General features: G+C 35.6%; 1 protein-coding gene across 2 annotated transcripts in view; it reads right to left on the bottom strand.

The window, feature by feature from the left end:
* Ziz (dedicator of cytokinesis protein Ziz) overlaps positions 1–21,915 on the bottom strand; it is a 79,929-nt gene that overhangs the window by 32,750 nt on the left and 25,264 nt on the right. The window contains exons 15-27 of one of the 2 annotated variants that reach the window (XM_069820960.1): positions 21,379–21,620; positions 20,995–21,082; positions 15,848–16,036; positions 15,563–15,748; positions 15,246–15,440; positions 14,874–15,020; positions 13,488–13,683; positions 13,226–13,404; positions 12,423–12,693; positions 10,117–10,267; positions 7,457–7,636; positions 6,350–6,540; positions 5,475–5,507 (exon numbers count right to left, since the gene is read on the bottom strand). In XM_069820960.1, coding sequence (XP_069677061.1) covers positions 5,475–5,507; positions 6,350–6,540; positions 7,457–7,636; positions 10,117–10,267; positions 12,423–12,693; positions 13,226–13,404; positions 13,488–13,683; positions 14,874–15,020; positions 15,246–15,440; positions 15,563–15,748; positions 15,848–16,036; positions 20,995–21,082; positions 21,379–21,620 — 2,248 coding nt within the window. The remainder of the gene's footprint in view (positions 1–5,474; positions 5,508–6,349; positions 6,541–7,456; positions 7,637–10,116; positions 10,268–12,422; positions 12,694–13,225; positions 13,405–13,487; positions 13,684–14,873; positions 15,021–15,245; positions 15,441–15,562; positions 15,749–15,847; positions 16,037–20,994; positions 21,083–21,378; positions 21,621–21,915) is intronic. The other variant, XM_069820961.1, reaches the window with a different exon arrangement.

The following is a 21,915-nucleotide window of genomic DNA, read 5'->3' as shown; positions in this document are numbered from 1 at the left end:
TTCGACATTTTCTTCAATAGAGTTCAACAGAGGGGCGAAAGCAGTGGAGGTGGCCAAAACATTTGCACCGTGTATGGGAACAATACTATCGGAGAGAGTACGGCAAGAAAATGGTTTTCTCGTTTTAAGGAGGGTCGTTTTGATATTAGTGACACTCCATGTTCAGGAAGACCTACGGGGTTTGAGGAAGACTGTTTAAACATATTAATCCACAATGATCCACATCAGTGTACCCGAGAACTGGCAAATGTGATTAACTGTGACCATTTCACCATTGAGCGAAATTTGCATTCAATGGGCAAGGTTAAAAATCAGGTGTATGGGTACCATATGCTCTAAGCCAAAACCACAAAAATCAGCGGCTGGCCATATGTGCATTTTTATTTGCTCGTCATCGATTGGCTTGTGAACAACATCGAACATTCCTATCCAATATCGTTATTGGTGACGAGAAATGGTGTCTTTATGCTAACATAAGGAAAAGAAAGCAATGACTGGGACCGAATAAAAAAGCAACTCCCCATACAAAGGACGGCGTGCATCCACAAAAGATAATGTTATGCATCTGGGGAACTGCGAGGGTGTGCTGTATTACGAATTGCTTCCCAGAGGTGTAATCATCACTACCGACATTTATTGCCACTAACTGAGACATCTTGCACATGCAATCCAAGAAAAACGACCAACAAGACTGCGTGAAGTGATGCTACTCCACGATAATGCCAATTCACACTCTGCTAACCTGACACAAAACACTATCCAGAAGTTGGGTTGGGAAGTCATTCCACACCCACCTTATTCACCTGATCTTGCGCCTTCAGATTTTCACATTTCCACAATCTATTGAACAACTTCACGGAACTTCCTTTCCAGATGAAAATGCACTCCGAATATGGCTTGACAACTTCTTTAACTCAAAACCACGCGATTTCTACAGGCGTGGAATCAAAAAACTACTCCAGCATTGGCAGATTATTGTAAATAGTGCAGAAAAATATATTGTTGATGATTAACTTCTCTCTTATGTGTATCTGATGTGTTTAATAAACTTACGAAAAATCGCTACAGAATTATGCACCAACCTAATAATTACATTTTGATTTGACTGTATTGTAGGTGTTTAGCATAATATAACGCAGCTATTAACCATGACCCTCAACAGGTTAAAACAGGTTAAAACAGGTTCATGGGTAGGTAAGTATTAGCTACCTTAAATGCAGTTTCACAGAAATTTTCTTTACTGTGCGTACTATGTTGACAGTTATATTACCAGTTGCTCTGTATGGTTGTGAAACTTGGACTCTCACTTTGAGAGAGGAACAAAGATTAAGGGTGTTTGAGAATAAGGTTCTTAGGAAAATATTTGGGGCTAAAAGGGATGAAGTTACACAATGCAGAACTGCACGCATTGTATTCTTCACTTGACATAATTAGGAGCATTAAATCCAGACGTTTGAGATGGGCAAGGCATGTAGCATATATGGGAGAATCCAGAAATGCATATAGAGTGTTAGTTGGGAGGCCGAAGGGAAAAAGATCTTTGGGGAGGCCGAGACGCAGATGGGAGGATAATATTAAAATGAATTTGAGGGAGGTGGGATATGAAGATAGAGATTGGAATAATCTTGCACAGAATAGGGACTGATAACCTGCGGGTTCCTTGAAAGTCATTAAGTAAGTAAGTGAATGTATGCTATGTTATCTATGGTAGAAAAACACTGTCTAATTCTTTCTGCAGTGCTATGGAGATTATGAAGAAGGCTATGAGGGAAAATTATCCAGTATAGACGAACAAAGTACCAATTGTTAGAGAGAAGAAAAGCTAACATACAGTACGTACCAGAAAAAAAAAAAAGTTTTTTTTTTTTTTTAAATCTGTTGGTAAGCTAGCTTAAGTCCTAATGCCAGTCGACAATACATACTAATAACTAGAGATCAGAATCTTAGCCACTGGTTGGCATGGGTAGCATAGTCGGTATAGTGCTGGCCTTCTTTGCTCGAAGTTGCAGGTTCGATCCCGGCCCAGGTTGATGGCACACCAGCGATATAACCTCAGCAGTTGCGAGTATCATTAAATGAACCATAATTTTTAATTTTCTTAGCCACTACTCTTTGAAGTTAAGTGAGTACGGAGTTTGTGTAATGAGCCAAATTACTTGACGAAGAGTAGTGGCACACGATGCTGTACAATGAAATCGACTCCCGCATCAAGGACGGAGCTGTGATGTGTATTACAAAAGAATAAACATAGACTTTGCTGTAAATTTTTAACTTAAAATGTTACTGTTTCACAAGCACTACTCTTAATGAAATGTTTAAGCCTATATTACAACAATCTTTGATGTAAAATTTTAACTTAAAAAGTTACTGTATCAGAGGCACTACTCTTAACATGTTTAAGGATATATTACAATAAAATGTTTTATGTAAATTTTCAACTTAAAATATTACTGTTTCGTAGGTACTGCTACTAATGCAGTGTTTAAGCCCATATTATGATACTCTTCGTCGTAAAATTTTAACTTAAAACACACGTAAAACTGTTACATAGGTATTGCCCTGAATGAAATGTTTACATCTATACTACAATAAATTTTTCTGTAAAATTTAACTTCATAAACATTGCTAAACTAAGGTATACCGTACTTGTTTAGGAGTAAGGAATCTGTTGTAGTGTGACTCTATAGCGTGCGTTAATTGTGTTTGTGAGCAGGATGTCTACTGAAGGACATGTGGCATAATCTATAACCCATGCATTCTACTTATACTCATTCCAATGTTGTTGGACTAAGAAAACACTCTTTACTGATAACACAACAATTTTAAAGCAGTTTATAAGAATTTGTAAAATGTTTTAATTATTTTTACGAGGCCAGTGATAAAATATCTTTATTAGAATACATTTGTTAAAATATGACGCAGTTATTTAAAAGTGCAAAAATATGCATTTATATGCACAATAAAATTCGTCTAAAAGATTATAAAATGTGTCGTATGCACATTAATCAGCATATCAGTAACTATCTTCGATAAAAATATTCAAATGCATGAACTTCCTAACCCTAATTATGATTAACAGCAGGTATAACAATTAAGTAGAACTTAGGACGTATGTGTAGGTTACATGTGCCACAAATACACAATGCACAATGATTTCTGGTCTTAACATGACAAGCAAGAGTCAGGAGCACATACTATGACAGAACTACATACAACACAAATCGAGTAACAACGATTATGAGTTGGCTAATAGGAGGGTTGAATGGAAGACTGGCAGGCATTTGACTCTGTAAATACAATGAACACAGTTTCAAGGTTCATTTCTTCAGAGAAGTATACCAACTACTCACAGTAAATACAGTACATATATCTATGTCTGGTAAAATTACAAGAAAATAGTGCACAATGGTTGTAACTTTCTCAATCTACTGACATGAGGGACAGACCGATTCTTCAGAAGTATAAATAAAGATAGATACAGAAAGAAAATTTGATTTGCATAAGGATAGATGCATCACTTGTCCGTAACAATGAGAAGAAAAAGATCTTGAGTGGCTGAAATATGGATATATACACTACATATTAGTACAGGGAACCTTGTTACAAACTGCATATTCACACATCATCTAAAAGGTTAGGTTTTTAATAAGTAAATGGCAGCCAGTGACTTGATTCTCGACCAGCAGTATTAAAACTGTTAATTCAATTATTATTAATATTGGAAAACGTTCAAATCTCCTTCCATGGTCGAGTGATTACCAAACTCGCCATTAGATCCAAATGCAAGGTTCAAATCTCATTGTAGCTTCCCTCACAGGAGTTCCAGGACATAAACTTATAACATACAAAAGCAACTCTGTCTCTGAATGAAAAGACTCAAGGAAAAATTTCCCAACTACTTCTCTCCTATGTTACAATTCAAATCTGCTAGGGGCTGCCCACACTACAGTCTGTGCTTTGGGTCACATCTGGCCCACAATGGATTTTTATGTGAAAACTGAAAATTGTGTATTAAATTATTAGCGATTTTAGAGTTTTATTTCTTAAACACAATATTTCAGCTTGACAGTGAAACCTGGCCTGGCCGTGTGTGAGATGATTAATTCATATTACTAAATATGGTGATGTAATTTACCACACAGAAATAAGGTGACTGAACCGCAGTCACACACTGGCAAGGTTTTTTGCTCTACAAGAGGAAATTGGCAAATTTCTTGAAGGAAAAGTTTGCTGTTGTGACTTGCTAAGTGACTTCAATTGGTTATCCTGCTTAACATTTCCTGTTGATTTAACAAAATATTTTATTTGAACACCATAATGAGGCAAAGATAAATTAATCAATTATGCAGACAGTGCAGTGAAATCATTTCAGTTAAAATTACAGTTATTGCAGAGACAAATTTCTGTGAAAAAATTGAGAACTTTTCCTACAGTCGATGATTTACAAATCCATTATCCAGAAACATCTTTCAGAAGTGATATCTTTGTGGAAGTTATTGAAAGTATTGAAGAACAATTTACTTAAAGATTTGTAGATTTTGTGAAAATAGATTCTGAAATTTCTTTGTTTTCGTCTCTTCATAATATTGACAGTGTACTGGAACAACTGCAATGCCAATAGCTAAAGTTGCAATGTGATGATGTAGTGAAAGAAGTCTTCGATCCTAAAAATCTCATAAAAATCTTTAAATTAATACCAGATGAAAAGTAAGAACCAGGCCTGGCTTATGATCTCCATGTTTTCACCGAACATACTGTGTATGGGAACAAATCTTTTGAAAAATGAAAATCCAAAAATCAAAACTGAGATCGAGCTTGAGTGAAAAACGTCTTCAAGATGTGCTTCTCAGCACCATTGAACAGAAACCAGACATCAACAATCTTCAAAAAGCAGTTCCACACTTCTTGTTAGGTAATTATGTATGCATTATTCTACCAAAATTTGTAAATTTAACTAGATAGAATTAAATGCATGATAACGGCTTTCTCCCTGCGAAATATTTACTGAAAAATATTGTGTGTGTAAATTTAATTGTATTTCGAGAAATTATCTGTACTTTGACATAGGGCCCATAACCGATCATCCTTTTAGTTACTGGCCCTCCAAATAAAGTTTGGGCACCCCTGAGCTAGTCATTACCATCGTCAATTCCCTTTTAGGGAACAGGGTAATCAATTCCATCTTACATGTGCTCCAAATAATAGAACTGAGACTAGAAGAGTTCTGGATGTCCTAGACAATCACACCTAAAGGCAATGGGAACCATCCAATCATGTATGATTTTAGCAAAAATTTATTACAATAGTGCCTTTCAAATCTCTCTGATTTCACTGTGCCACCAAAGTATCATGCATTAAATTATGCTGTTAAGTAACAAGGTCTTGGTACAAGTACATGTTCTCTGCAGTTGTGGCCCTTATCTGCCAGAACAAAGCTACGAGAGGGAAGAAAAATTGAAGTCCAAATGCCATACCTGCCGCTGTCAAGAGTGTTGTACAGAATGAAGCTAAGGAGAAACATAACAATGTCTTAGTACAGTGGCCAGCACAGCACCACTACATTAACAAATGTAAGCATTTAGATGGTACATTATTTTTTTCAAGTCTCTAACTTGTTTACCCGAACTGACGTTGAAGATACACAAATATATTTTATATCCAGAATTGAGGAAGATAAATGAAGGGTCCAAGGATAAAACAAGCTGAATCACTTTTTGTTTAATTTTGTTTTTTGGCCCTTCCGCTAGCTCATAAAGTGAACTATCTTTCTAGTAAATCAGAATGGTAAAAAGCCTATATTGTAACATGGTAACTTAAACTAAATGAGATATAAACTAACGATATCTTATCAGTGTATTGAGGTTAAGAACTGCTCCCCTGAAAAATGTAAGAAAAGTGACTTGGCATGTTCTTTCCGTGGACCCTTCAAATATATTGCATTACCACATAAAGGAGGTCAATGAACTTCTTAAAAGATTTTCTTTCGATTTTAACTATAATAAATTTGCCTAAAAATAAGAAATTTTGAAATCTGAATCAATCTTTCCCATGAGATGAGAAGGTGCCTACTAGTTCGGAATGTTGAGCTGGATTTCCAATTGGCTGGTAAGGCAGATGTGAAAGACCGACAAATATAACAAATAGGTACATTCTTCGTTAAAAGTTCAGGTCTTTAAAATATTCCATTTCTCCAACATTTTCAGTAACAGAAATAGTTCAAAGCTAACGTCTTCCAAATAATAAGTTAACAATACTTTCTCCACTCTAAATTTCACAATATATAAAGTATAGAGAAACATACTATTCTATAATATGAAATTTTAACAGAAATTTTTACACGTCAACTTACCAATCTGCTGTATACCATCACGCCCCACACTGCTACTTCCACTATGAGGTGGCAGAATGGGGCTGTCCCCTGAGAAGTCAGGAGGTTGCATGCGTGCAGGCAAGGTCATGGCTTTTGCGGTATTGGGCTTGCCTGCTGTCTTGCCCGCAATGTGACGTTTGCCTGTGTACTTGAATTGATGCAAACACATTCTGCAGAATAGTAACAGAGTTCAATTAGTTCTTTTATAAAATTTCTCTCTATAGTTTTGCCCTAAATCATGTTAACTCCGAAGTTTATTGAAAGCAGAGGAAGAAATTTCTCATTTCATATTAATCTATTAAATAACTTTATCACAGAGGTTTGTGACAAATTGTCTGAAGGTTGATGAGAGGGACGAATGATTTTTGCATGCTCACATACTGCATTTCTAGCACTTAATGTGAATATATTTCAGAAAAAGACTCTTAAATAAAAATATGAACAAAATTCACTCAAGATATTAGGAGGAATACTATACAGAGTAACTAACTCACTGACTGCATTTCAAAAATTACTCTGTTATCACGGAAAGTTCAAAATTATTTCTGTCTACATTTCGTAATCGAATTTTTACAGTAGCATTATCACAAAATTAGAATGCAGATAGGTATTTAATGCTCTTGATTTAACAATCGAGCTGTTTTGTCCTTGCTTCCCTGTATTTAGATGTAAGACTTGTAATTTTTTTAACTGCTTCACAGGTGTTAAATGATCATATCCATTTCTTCTTCTTGAGAACACAATACACAATTTGGAGCAGACAGGATGCCAGTCCTATGTAAATGTTTACCCAGATAATCATGGCCTATACAGAGTCTGAACATGGCCGCAGCAGATTTACGTGGTAGATCAGGAATTAAATCAGTCTTTCTAGTAAATTTTTCCAATGAGAATTTTCTGTACAAAATTAGAATGTAAAAAACATCAAACACATCATGAATATTCTATTTACACTGAGCCATCTGTTATACTTATTTATTTATTTATTATTTTAATTAATGCTTTCCAACTGCCAAGGTAATTCGAAAAGAATTGTATGATATAAATTAATTACTGATCTCTTCAACAAAAGATCAGCATACTTACTCAAGACCTTTGAAAAAGTTGAGAACTTCGGTTTCGGTGCATTGATGCCACCAGGTAATGAGACACTCATCACCCAGATACTTGACAACGAAAAGAAAGCACAGCAGCAAATCCTTCACTTCAGTAGTCTGCAGCTTGTCACAGCGCATGGGATGGCTTGCATGTGTCACACTCAGTGACCTGCAGTTAGCAGACATATCACGTTATTAGCACACAGCAATTTTCTCTATGTATAATACTACATTAATCCAGGTGAGAATGATTACATTTTTTAACGAAAATACAGTGCATGTTCTCCATCTCTTCCTGCTCTACTCGTCATCTAATATGAATATAGGACTATTGCAGGCCTGCACAAAGTTTGCATTGTCTGAGTCAGCTCACAGCTCGAAAACGGAATACAGGTATTATCTGCACTCTGTTTAAGAATGGACTGAAAGAAAGGATGGTCTCCTACAAAATGTACAAAACAACAAGTACCAGTATTCACGAAATGAATTCCTGTTCAGTGTTCACAAAACAAAAATATTTATTTTACAGAAATAATAGAATTTCTATAGCTACAATATCATTAAGTTTTATTTTTATTTATCAGTATATCGAAATGGGGTTTTATGTTGTTGGCAGCTGAAAGAAAAAGTACTGAACACAATGAAACATCAGCCAGAGATGTTTGATGCCTGCTTTTATTAAAGTTCATGGTAGAAAACAGATTCTCACAATTATATGTTGAGCCAAACATAGCAATGATTTTCATAGCCAGCTGTGTAGTCGTGGATATTGTTGCTGAGGTATAGAATTCTAAAACTCAGTCAGGCAAGTAGTATTATTGAAAAGATCTTTAACTCGTATGTCACCCTGAAGATCGATAAGTTCAAGCTATAAATCATGTGATACTAATTCAACTAATGTTGAGAAAGGAATTATGAGAACTTTAAACTCCTTTTCAATTGAGTCAAGATCTTGGAACCTAGAATTAAATTCATTTTGAATTTCAATTAACATTTGCACATAATCATTTAACATTGCTCCATTACGAGCAGTTTCTAAGGTTTGGAAGTGAGCCATATTATTTTTCTGCAAATGACTTAAGAAAAGTGTAATTTTACGACAGAAATCCTGCAATTTAATCATCATATCAATAATGAGCTGGTTTTTTCCCTGCAGAGAGATATTTAAATTGTTGAAGATTTATAAATTCCAACCTACTTGAGGTAATAATGCAACTTTCAACTCCTGAACTTTTTACTGCAATCTTAACTAACAAAACCATCATAAGTATCTTTATGTGTAGACTCGTAATAATGCATTAGAGGGATCGAGAAATATGTGATAATTTCAGGTGTAACTAATGGTTTTATAACATAACTTTTTACAGAACTTGATGTAAAAACTATCCAAGTTTCAAAAAATGGTCAATGCAACTCAATATGTATGCCTCGAGTTATCCTGCAGACGTCTAAACGTACTTAACCTCCCGCCAAGTGTTTTGTAACATTTGTGGAGCGACTAGTGCAACTGCATTTGTAATGCGTTGCTTCAGTTCTTGCAATGTGTCAACTCTACCACGTTGGTACACAACACCCTTCACAAAGCCACAGAAAAAAGTCAAAAGGATCAACCTATCAGAAAAGTTTGCATCCAAGAAATCATGCACTGCTTCATACAAATTGGGTGGAGCCCCATATTGCTGAAAAACAGATCCTGGAAGGAGTTGATCAGCAACAAAAGTTCTGCAACATGTCCAGATACACATTCCCTGTGATTGTCACCTCGATGAAGAAGAATGGTCCAATGATGGAATGTTCTACTTAACTACTGAATTGTTCCTGCGTTAAACATTGGTGCGCATGAACATGTAGCCGTTTTTAAACCATTGCTGCATAAACTTGGACAGTTTCTACATTTTGTCATATGTAAATCACAACAAGATCTTTATCTGATTTAGATGACGAGCATTTATTTCTCGAGCCCTCTAAGCGAGACACGGTGTATTATGTTTTTTCTATCTTTGAACGTTTTGTGGCAGATAACGTATTGAGAATTGATTCCAGTTGCTATGAAAAAAATAAGCACTTTCCCATGCAATACTGAAAGAACTTGCATAATGATCACTTTTTCCCCTCTATGCCGACGAGCTGTTACACGACTCTCCTACTCGAAAGGATTAGTTGCACTCAATGAATGCTGTTTGTGCAGGGCTGATGTATCATAAACAATTAATAAGAAGATAAAGGAAAGGGGAAATAAAAGATAAACAAAGATCATAAATAATACAGATGGAATGACGCTCTGTATTTTCTTGTTTTTTAAATAAGTTCTACAGCCCTTAATAGGGATGGAAGATACAAAAGGATTAAGAGGAGCAAGCACAGATGGTTAAATCAAACATACGAATATATTTTAAATATGATTTCAGTAACAGAAATACCTATGTGAAAGAAAATTCATCTTGAATGACAAATTACTATTTCTTCCTTCTTGTAAAACCTGATATTACTGTTTCATTTGTATTAGGTCTTTTATCAAGAAGATTAAAAAAAAAAATATGATTCTGAAAAATTATATATTAGCATTATTTTTGGGATGAAAGAGAGGTTTGAGAGATTGTAAGTCACTAAGTTGTCCATAGCTCAGCTGCAGATCCAAGTGCAACACACCTGGAATGCCTCTTACTGCTTCCATCCTTCGAAATTTCATCTTTTGGGTCCCTGATGATGGCAGTCTCCTGCGACACTGTTGAGTGGCCATCCCCTGACACAGTGGAAGACTCTGATTCCAGGCTCACAGAAGAGCTTCCATTCACCAGACCTGAAGTAATGAGTCACACATTACAATGTGTTATTCTACAGGATGATTCCAAAGGTCGTTTACAACGATTCAGGGATGACAGAGGAGGCAAAGGGGAACATTTCTGTTATGTGCCAAAAGTCTTGTAGATTCACCTTTTCCTGCTAGGGGCAGTGATAAGGTGGATCATTTAGGGGTCTAAAATCGTTCAAAATCCCTGACATTACACTAGAAAATGGGTCACAGTCCTGCCATCCATCTGCTATATGCAGAACTCGAATCATGTAAAGTGAAGTGGGCACGCAAGCACATACATATATATATATATATATATATATATATATATATATATACATTCCATTTATGTATAGATCATTGAAGTTGTGTGTTTATGATCAGAATGTTCCTCTTCAAAGACTAGTGAAGTCCGAAGTCTTATGTTTATGAACACAGTGCGTGACATTGCTGCAAAGAAAGGTACACTGCATTTTGTACAGTACAAATAAGTACAGTGTTAATTGTGCCATGTCTTAACTCTATAATCAGTTCTATTTGCAATAGGTTCTGGGTGGTAGAATTCATGCTACCCGAACTGGCAGACATGCATCTCATTCACAGGAAGACACTTAGCAATAATAGTAGGCATTTTCAACAAAGTAAAGCTTTTTGACCCTTCTTTTGTGCAAATGATGCTTAGTCAGCAGAGCTAGATTTCTAAGTGACTCACCTTAGCATGACTAGCATGACAATGCAAAGTCTTTTCATTGGGAGGTCTCAGAGATCCTATATTATGAAGTTGGTCATGAAATTATTGAAAGAATATGTAAGATGACAACCTCCTATTTGGAAAGCATTCTGTATACAGAACACTTGCAGCAAAGCTTTGTTGCTTTGTCTCCCCATAAATGAGATGCATGTCAGTCAGTTCATGTAACATACTGTAAAAGTAACCGACTATCCAGAGTTACATGAATGGCACAATTAACACTGTATGTATTGTACTGTAAAGAATGCAGTTCTATCTTTCTTTGCAGTAGTGTCACATACTGTGTTAACGAATACATGACTTTGTTCATCTTTGAAGCTAACAGTCTAATCACAGACACACAACTTCAACATTCAATGCTCTAAACACAATTGGAAGGTACAGTATAACTTGGTTTATACATTTTTATGGGGGTGTGAAGAAATAACACATAACTGAAATGACATAATAGTATCTGAAATAGCATTTGAAGATTATATGGGGAGAATGAGATAAGTCAATTTAGTAAAATTTTCACAAGATAAATTTAGAACTTCATAGTTAAGCCATCTTTGAGTCTGTAATACAGTATTCAAATTCATAACATAGGTTCTTGAATAATGTAAGATTTTGTAGAAAATCTTAGCTGCGTAAATCCAAAGCTGGCGGATATATTACATTTCAAACTTCAATTTAAACAATTTTACGACACTGACTTTCCTTGTTCTTCCTGTGTGATCTTCATTTAATTACATGTGATTATTAAAAAAAAAAGTCAATTATTTTGCATTGCTTGCTCTTAACGAATAAACCAAGCACCCAAATCTTGATAACTCTTCCATAATTTATTCAGTTACGTCATGGTGTGTTACAAAATGTTTCTAAAGCAGTAACATTGTCATTAAAGGACACAAGATTGTTGGCTGCAAGCATGGTTAACATCGAATTTTCACAAATTTCAAAGTGGACTGCATCTTAACAATGAACACGTGCTGTGTGCTGAAGTTCTTACATTTTCACAGCAAACCTAATTTGGAATAAAAATTATTTAGAATGTATAAATGACATTTTATATCTCCTGAGATTTAAAATGCGATAGTATAGTGTAAAAAACGTATAAACAAAAAAATGTATAACCAAATAAATTAACATGGGAGGAATAGGAATTTTGCCGTAAGTTCAGAAAAAATGCAGAAGTGTGAAAAACGTATGTGTGAAACGTATAAATGGAGCCGTACTGTAATATCAGGGAGGTTGAGCGACCCTAGACCACTAAGTGATTCATCTTATCAATGACCCTAGCAGGAAAACAGTGGATCTACAAGCTCTTTGGTAGATAACGAAAATGCTCCTCTCTCCTGCTATCATCCTAAGTGTTGTAAACGCCTGTATATCTGGGCAGATCAGCTGACACCTGAGTCCTGCTCTCACCTTGACCAGCAATGGCAGCAAAATAGGATGAGTCTCTGAAGTGCATGGAAGCACGTGCATCAAGGTGCATGGTGAACCTGTTGAGTGATCTGGGTGTGCCCACTGAGGTTCCAGAATCCTTCAAGTTGAGGAATGAGCTGCTGCTTGAGCCACACAGATTGGGCTCTGCATGTCTGCCACTTGCCTCCTGCACAGCACTCAATCGGTTCAGGTTGTCCAGCACAATGCCCAGCCATGGGATGTAAATTGCAGCTATACGTCCCAACTGGCCCTGTAATATTCGTATTAAAACTAATGCCAAATATGAAAACTTGTCAATATTTATTATTTATTGTTGCTGTCGTTGTGTGATTTAAGACTTTCACAAGTGTTCAACAGTGTACAAGATTTTTGGGCTTTTGTACCATACCACAGATGCAGAAACATGCAATATAAAAATGGGTTTGAGGGAGGTGGATATGATGGTAGAGACTGGATTAAACTTGCTCAGGATAGGAACTGATGATGGGCTTATCTGAGGGTGGCAATGAACCTCCAGGTTCCTTAAAAGCCATTTGTAAGTAAGTATTATTATTATTTTATCATCATTATTACCATTATCATCCTTATCCCCCAAACAAATATCTTCACTCATTGACAAACATATTTCTTAGAAACTAGAAAACTTGGACCTAATCCAACAAGGACTGTGTCTAGATTCATTTGACACTACTGGGCCTATTGACTAGTCAAAATTGTTTGTGGTAACATTCCAGAAACTGGAAGCAGAAAAGCCACTTAAATGACAAATGTGGAGAGCACACCTTGTTCTGATATCTGTCATCCAATTCATGCTTCGCAAGAAGGTCCCTGAGAGTGGACACAGCGATCTTTCGAATTTGGAACACTTCATTCAGGGATGTCCTGACTTCCTGTAGGAGCAGCCCCACCAGGAAATGCTGCTTGCAGAACTCCTCAGACAGGCAGTACTCACTCATGTAGTCTGCAAACAGGCATTAAGTTGCTGCATATTTCATAATGCAAGAACACTTAATATCATCAGCAATACAATTCTCATTCACTAACCATTTCTACCCTTGGACCCAAGTCTTGCATGCATGATCGGTAAATTGAAAGCCACATAGTGCTCGTGAGAACAGATGATCTGCAAGAATGTGAACTTGTAGTCATACAATGTCTTGGGGTCTCCAGGGTTGAATTTGTCCATGTAGGAGTTGATGAGTTTAAACACATAGCCCCGGTCCATGAATGTCAGACACTTCTATAACACAAAATCAATTTTAAGTGTAGAGATATCTAACAATAAACTGTATTATCACACACAAATTATGCCTAAGTTTCATATATGTCAAATCTATCTATCTTCGTAGTGTATCCAGCTATTTGCTGACAACATGTATTCCACTATGTTTCACTATGAATTTCCTCTTCTTACAAATGATGGGTAAAAAGCACGATGCTGGTTGTATATTTCAGCAGCCACATTCCAAAGATGAGGTGTATTTAGTATATATTCGAGAGAATTGTCCAAGGTTACAGGGATTGCAGATTTTAGATTAATTCTATGGATGTTTGTAACAGAGCAGTTTAAGAGGATATGTTCCAAATCTACTTCGTTATTGTTGCACCAGCAACAACTACTAGAGTCAACAAGATTAAAGCGGTGAAGATACTTCTGAGTGATAATATGGCCTGTCCTGGCTCTTGCTAAGAAAGTTTGTATCTGTCTGGGAATGTTGCAGAACATTTGTAAGTCATTAGGTTTCTTTTGTATATTTTGAAGAACTTTGCCTTTATCAGAAGAAAGCCATAATTCGACCCATAAATTTGTTAAATGAGAATTAACTGCAGAATATGTGCAGGTTAAAGAAGTTATTTGCATAGGTTTGGACCCCAAAGATGTTGCCTATTTGGCAATATTATCAACAATCTCATTTCCAGTAATGCCGCAATGACTAGGTATCCATTGTAATACTATTTCTTTTTGAAGATTTAGTTTATTTAATATTTTCTGTATAGAGATTGTAATTTGTGCATAGGAAGTTGGAGTATATTTCATGATATTTAGAATAGCTCCCTTCGAGTCACTGAAAATGCATACAAGTATATCAGATAAGGAAGAGACATGTAAAAGAGCTGCCTCTATGGCCAGTAGTTCTGTTTCGAGACTAGAGGGAGATGAACATGATATATAATATTTCTCATTATATTTTGAGATATAATACCCTGCGCCTGAAAGTCCATCATCAGGATTCCGTGACCCATCAGTATAGATATGAAGAAAATTTTCATATTTGTTACAGATTAGCTCCATGGCACTAGATTTTAAAACATGTGGTGCATCATTCTGAGTATAATCGCCAGGGATACTAATATAACACTTTGGCCTTTTCCACATCCATGGTGGAATATATATCAAATATAAAAATATATAAATATGTCAAATATAACCTTAAGAAAGTTGGCAAGACTGCGATTGAGCTCCTGGGTCTCAATTGGCATCTCCTTGTACTTCTGGATGAGATATGGACACAAGACTTGTAGAAGATTCTGAATGCGGTACAGAAAGTCTGCTGAGAACCTCTCATTGCGATGCATCTACAATGACATACATAAATAACAGAGTTACCAGATGCACTGTATTCTTTACGAACAACTGGTGGAAAGAAAGTTGTGTAATTGTTAAATCCGAGAGTTGTGAATATAAATTAACAGCAATTCTGCAAGTTTTGAGTATGTTACATTCCTGAAATAAACAATTTCCCTGTCTCAACAAGCTTTCAACATACTGAACTATTTTCAGCCTCTCTAGCATGAACAGACCTTGATGCGACCACTACTCAATAGATGCTGTGCCATGCTCTTCACCATAATGTCGAAGAAGAAACTGGAATGATGCATGAACTTGTTGATTACTAGGAAGTCTGTGTTGGCAGGGCGCAACAGGGTGGGCAGATGCCGGCTCATCTCCTCATGTACAGTTGTTAAACTGGCAACACTTGGTGGCACAAAAACAAACTGCAACATACATTGATGCAAAGAAGAATTTTAAAGGAGTATGCTCAGCCATGATTAAGAAAAATAGTTCCACTGAAGCTTGTAAAATAATAAAATGTGAGAAAAACATAAAATCACATTACCTTAACATATGCCTGCAAAATTTCCTTCCTGCCAGCCTCGTGCACCATGTGAATGATGTGGATCAGAACCCGGATCACATTGAGACCAATTTCCTCACTGGAGGACACTACTAACAGGCTAAACAAGTGGTTGAGGAGAGTTGGCAGAAACGTGATAACAGTTGGCAGCTGGATAGCATGTGCAGCCTGGAACCATATGTGTATACATGACAAGTACACTGTATTAAACTGCACAGCTTGAAATCACATGTACAGTATATGCAAGTTGAGGGTAAATAATGGTACCTTCAGAATCTTGCAGATTTCTGTCTCACAAGGTGGTGGCGATGCAGCCTTGTTGTCCAGCATCTTGTCTGTGTGAGCAAATAGGTTGTGTAGATGCTGGTCTCTGGTGGCCACTGTGGAAACCAACTGGAAATTCACACTGAAGATTTGTCTTTGACTGTCAATCCATGATATCTCCGGTCCTGAATACTGAAATATTACAACACTGAGTTTTGGTAAATGAACTTCTGCAAGCACATGGCTGAAGAAGAAAGTCATTCTATTGAAATATTAAAATATACTCCCTAGTGCCAATATGTCACTGAAATGTGTACAGGAAACCATGAAGGCTCCCTCCCAACTACATGTCATTCATTTATAGTTTTCTGCCCGAGGGCAGGTCTTTCACTGCAAACCCAGCATTCTTCAGTCTTCCCTATTTTCTGCCTTACTCCTAGTCTCCGTATATGATCCATATATCTTAATGCTGTTTATCATCTGATAACTTCTTGTGTCTCGAACTTTTCTCCCATTTAACAATCCTTCCAGTAAAATGGAGGGGGGGGGGGGGAGAAACAAAAAGTAATTTTCCAAACTTCATACCAATTTTACAAAAGGAAATTAATATTACAGAAGACGTATGCATATTCAATTAATGATAATCACTCCATACTTTTAGGGGATCACTTTTTATTTATTTACTTACTTACTTGAATGTAGTCAGTACGTTATTCTAAAATTGAAAATAAAGCAATATTTTGCAAACTGACGACAGCACTGCCTTGTATGTCTCAAACTGTAACACCATTGCAATGCCAGTAGCTATGAAACATATAAAGAAAAGGTATTGTCACAGAATACCAGTAAAATACAGAAAGGAAACTCCATTGCAATTTGTGCACGAATTTTTAGCGCATATGACAAAGGTCTGCCATATTAAACAGATGGCATACCTAGCTTTGAATGAACAATTGTTCAATTTCTTAAATGTATAAATATTTATAATTAGGGAGCGGATTTTTATGTGCTAAAAAATTTAAATATATTTATTTTTTATGTGCTAAAAATTACAAAAATATTTGCTAAAAACAAAAAAATATATATATTTTTTTAAATATGACAAAAATACCTTACTTAGCTTGGAAAAAAAAATGTTACTAGGTACTCACCAACCACACTTAAGTGCTAGTAGTTGGCCGAGAATTGCAGTGAACAACAAAGGTCATCGCCAAATTCTCCATCACAAATGCTTGCCGATTATCTCTGAACAACGACTTATACTGTGAAAACGATCTTTCCACATCACAGGACGTCAAACATGCATATTTAAAAAGAGGAATGTCACGAACACAAACACCGTCAGTTTCACCTAAAGGGACACCCTCCAATACTTGAGCAACCTTAGCCTACACATTTTTTTATATCCACTGTTTTTCCCAAACACATTCTGGAATTTGTCCCTTAGTACTTGTACTTCTGAACCTGGTAGCGAGTCTAGTTTATTTCTACGGCACGCACCTCCCTGTTTCAGACAACAGGTTTTTGGATGTTTAGAGTTTTTTTTATGGTGTCACACAAAAGGCTTAGATTTGCTAATAGGAAAGCCAAATCGTTTTATAAACAACCATCTTTCAGTATTCTTGAAGGATATCGATTGACGAAGCCCGATAACAGGGAATCACAACAAGACATTTTGCCTTACTTGATGGACATGAGCGAGAGACGAGAGATTTGTTTAAATTAAATAATGTTCATACCCGAGCTCTTATCTGTTGTGTTTCACAAACAAAGCGTGGAATTAAATCATCCTCAGCAACAATAAACATTCCTAATTATGTGTTGCAAGATCTCTCCTCTTTGTCCATGTTAATTTATTCTCTAATAATAACATTGATATGCTGCCTAGCAGTTCTGAGAACTTAAGACGATACTATTACAAAAATGGATCACGGATACACCACACAGCACTTAGAAACACGAAGAAACCAAGAATTCTTAAAAAAGATAACGTACTTCTGAGTGACATTATTTATTTAGTTTTAAAATGTTTAAAAGTTCTTGTAAAAAATTATTTAAGTAAAAAAACTCCAAGATTTATGTGTTTATAATAGATTTCCTGAAAATATGTATTTACATAATTTTTTTGTGAAAATATGTGTTTTTATGTGAAATAAAATTCGGGTTTTAAACTTGAAACTTCATGTTCGGAATTTTTAACTTTGTTAATTGTGTTTTATGACACGCAAAAATAATATTTAATTACATAGAAATCCGCTCCTTATTTATAATTTTGGATGTTTGTAATGAGTATTGGTAAGAAAAAAGGTGGTCGATGGTGCTCAGCATCTAACTGCAAAAAAAATTCCAACACAAATAAAGACATAGGCTTTTTCAGCTTTCCAAAAGACTAGCAATGGTATGTAAAATAATTTTATTTATTAATAGATTATCAAGAATGGAATATTATTAATCGAATCAAAATAGTTCGTACAGACTTATACAATTCAATTAGCCATAGGCCTAATTATTTAACCAAAAGTCAGTGTCAATCTTACATTTTTCTAGTGCGAAGAAATGGATTGTATAATCCAGGAGAGAGGATTTTTTTTTAAAAAGAATGCCATATATTTAAATAGAAACTGCATATTAAACTGCACAGTATGTAGTGTGCACTTAGAAGATGTGATGTTTTCCTATTTTCTAAGAAATCAGTTGAAACCTGGTGCCATTCCAACATTACTCAGCATACCAAAAAAAAGCATTTAAACAGAGGAACAGTAAAACAGGTCAAATGGCTAAGGAGGCTAAAATTGATGTTACTTATCTATTATTATGTACTTATTTTAGACTAAACCGTAGTCCTGGGCAGCTGGACTAATTAAAAATCGTCTGTGTCAACCTAACTAAATGCAGAGTTAATTTAGTAAGTAGGCATATTTTTGCACACACAATCTTATACTTTTGGTGGTACTCATTTTCAGAATTGAAAATATAGGACTTACAAACTATACACTTATCACACTTGAACTTGATTCTGACACATGCACTGCTAATCCAAACGCCAGTTAACAATGTTAACAATTGAAATTTAAAAAAAATTGTCTATGTTTCATGAAATCAAATTATCTGTAACAAATGTGTTTGATTTTATAGATTTTAAGATTACTATATTTTATACAATTGAATTACGTTCATAACGTTCAATTTCCTAATACAACTTGATGATGCTTGAAAAGGCGAAAGTACAATAGAACTCCAAATATCCGGATTGCCAATTATCCACATCACGTTTCAGGACAGTTTGAAATTGTTTATTCAAAGAAAGTTGCATATGTTCACGTTTTTTATTCCGTGTACTGTACTACCATACGTAAGTACAGTTCTGTTCTGTATGGAATATGAAGAATAATTATTTTATTATTATTGATTTATTTAATAATCCATTTAAAATTCTATTTTTTTTCAATATGTGTATCTTCATTCATTATAAACTGTAGGCCTACAGTCATTTTGCACTTTTAATATGAAGTAGCTTACTACTGTTGTTTCTAGACTCTTTCCATTTCCGACCCAATTATCCGGACTCCTGCATATCTGGATCATACTACCCCCTATTAGTCCGAATAATTGGAGTTCTACTGTACTTGTTGTTAATACTTTATTTTTTTCTATGTTGTTTCACATATTAAAGTATATATACAAAGATTGTGACAGTCAATGAAGGCTCTTCTACATAATTAAATTTATTGTTGTAATTGTTTGACTCTTAGAATTACATGTAACTAAAATTGTCTTCATTTTGCACTTAATAATAATAATAATAATAATAATAATAATAATAATAATAATAATAATAATAATAATAATAATAATAATATTATTATTATTATTATTCTAAGTTTTATATGATATTCTTATTGATTTTGGTATTCCCAAGAAACTAGTTTGATTAATTAAAATGTGTCTCAGTGAAACGTACAGCAGAGTCCGTATAGGTCAGTTTCTGTCAGATGCATTTCCAATTCACTGTGGGCTAAAGAAAGGAGATCCACTATCATCTTTACTTTTAACTTTGCTCTACAGTATGCCATTAGGAAAGTCCAGGTTAACAGAGAGGGTTTGGAATTGAACGGGTTACATCAGCTTCTTGTCTATGCGGATGACGTGAATATGTTCGGAGAAAATCCACAAACAATTAGGGAAAACACGGGAATTTTACTTGAAGCAAGTAAAGAGACAGGTTTGGAAGTAAATCCCGAAAAGACAAAGTATATGATTATGTCTCGTGACGAGAATATTGTACGAAATGGAAATATAAAAATTGGAAATTTATCCTTTGAAGAGGTGGAAAAATTCAAATACCTGGGAGCAACAGTAACAAATATAAATGATACTCGGGAGGAAATTAAACACAGAATAAATATGAGAAATGCCTGTTATTATTCGGTTGAGAAGCTTTTATCATCCAGTCTGCTGTCAAAAAATCTGAAAGTTAGAATTTATAAAACAGTTATATTACCGGTTGTTCCTTATGGTTGTGAAACTTGGACTCTCACTTTGAGAGATGAACATAGGTTAAGGGTGTTTGAGAATAAGGTGCTTAGGAAAATATTTGGCGCGAAGAGGGATGAAGTTACAGGAGAATGGGAAAGTTACAAAACACAGAACTGCACACATTGTATTCTTCACCAGACATAATTAGGAACATTAAATCCAGATGTTTGAGATGGGCAGGGCATGTAGCACGTATGGGCGAATCCAGAAATGCATATAGTGTGTTAGTTGGGAGGTCGGAGGGAAAAAGACCTTTGGGGAGGCCGAGACGTAGATGGGAGGACAATATTAAAGTGGATTTGAGGGAGGTGGGATATGATGATAGAGACTGGATTAATCTTGCTCAGGATAGGGACCTATGGCGGGCTTATGTGAGGGCGGCAATGAACCTCCGGGTTCCTTAAAAGCCAGTAAGTAAGTAAGTAAGTAAGTAAGTAAGTGAGTAATATTTATTATGGATTGTATATTGTTCCTATATTGCTATTACTACGTATATTTGCTATTGTTCTTATACTGGTTAAGTGGAAAAGGAGGCCTTATGGCCTTAACTCTGCCAGTAGTAATAAATCTATTAAATAAATAAATACATATATTGGTGTGTGCATAATTATTACCCCCTTTCCAAGACCCAAAGGCTGAACAGAAAGATATCCAGGCGGAAGATTGGACGCCACTGGAAGTACTTGCTCCTCTACATTCAATCTGCAAGGACCAAAGAATGCAATAAGTTGCACATCAACACATTATATAAAATGAGCCTGAAACTCTAATATTTCATTCATACTCTTTGCAACCCAGTTACAGAGAATAATTCTGCCATTATACTGTATAATTTGAACATAATATTTCAGGGAATGACCATATGTCAATCTACAGAAACTCACTTAAGATTCATGTTTTTCGATGTCATCTTTTACAGTGTTGTGTAACTAACCAATACAATACGACAATCTTTCGAAAATTTGTGGTAAGGCAACAGTGCTAGTCAGGTCACTAACCTGCCCTTTTGTAACAATGGCAACCAGGTGTAGCCAACACAGGTCTCAATGCTGTTCTCCTTCTTCTTGGAAAGCTCGCAGGAGATGTGGTAGAAGGTGAAGAGTAGATGATGCTTGCTGTGCAAGTTGATAGGTAGTCGCAACTTCACTTCCTCATACCAGGTGGGTGTGGTGCTGTGGTGCAACACTGTACACGAGCTCTGGTGCACGAACACTGGCCCACCAGGTCTTCCAAACACACACTGTGACCACATATCAACAAGTACGTATCACTCGAAATATGACTTTACTTTTTTAGAGCTTGGAAAGTCAATGTTAAAACAATGACAGAAATTGCCAGCAACAGGAATACTGCTGAGAGAAAATTTAGATACTTTAAATATAGTCTTTCAGAAACAAATGACAATCAACTGACTTTTTAAAGTAACTTTTTCTTTTACTTGGTTATTTAACGATGCTGTATCAAAAAAATTTAAATTATAGTTTATTTAACAATGCTCACAACTGCCGAGGTTATATCAGCTTTGCCAGTGTGCT

The sequence above is a fragment of the Periplaneta americana genome, chromosome 3 (genome assembly GCF_040183065.1).
Source record: "Periplaneta americana isolate PAMFEO1 chromosome 3, P.americana_PAMFEO1_priV1, whole genome shotgun sequence".
In the NCBI taxonomy this organism is placed as follows: Eukaryota; Metazoa; Arthropoda; class Insecta; order Blattodea; family Blattidae; genus Periplaneta; species Periplaneta americana.
Note: the sequence above shows the minus strand (reverse complement) of the source record. Positions and strands in the feature narration are given on the sequence as shown.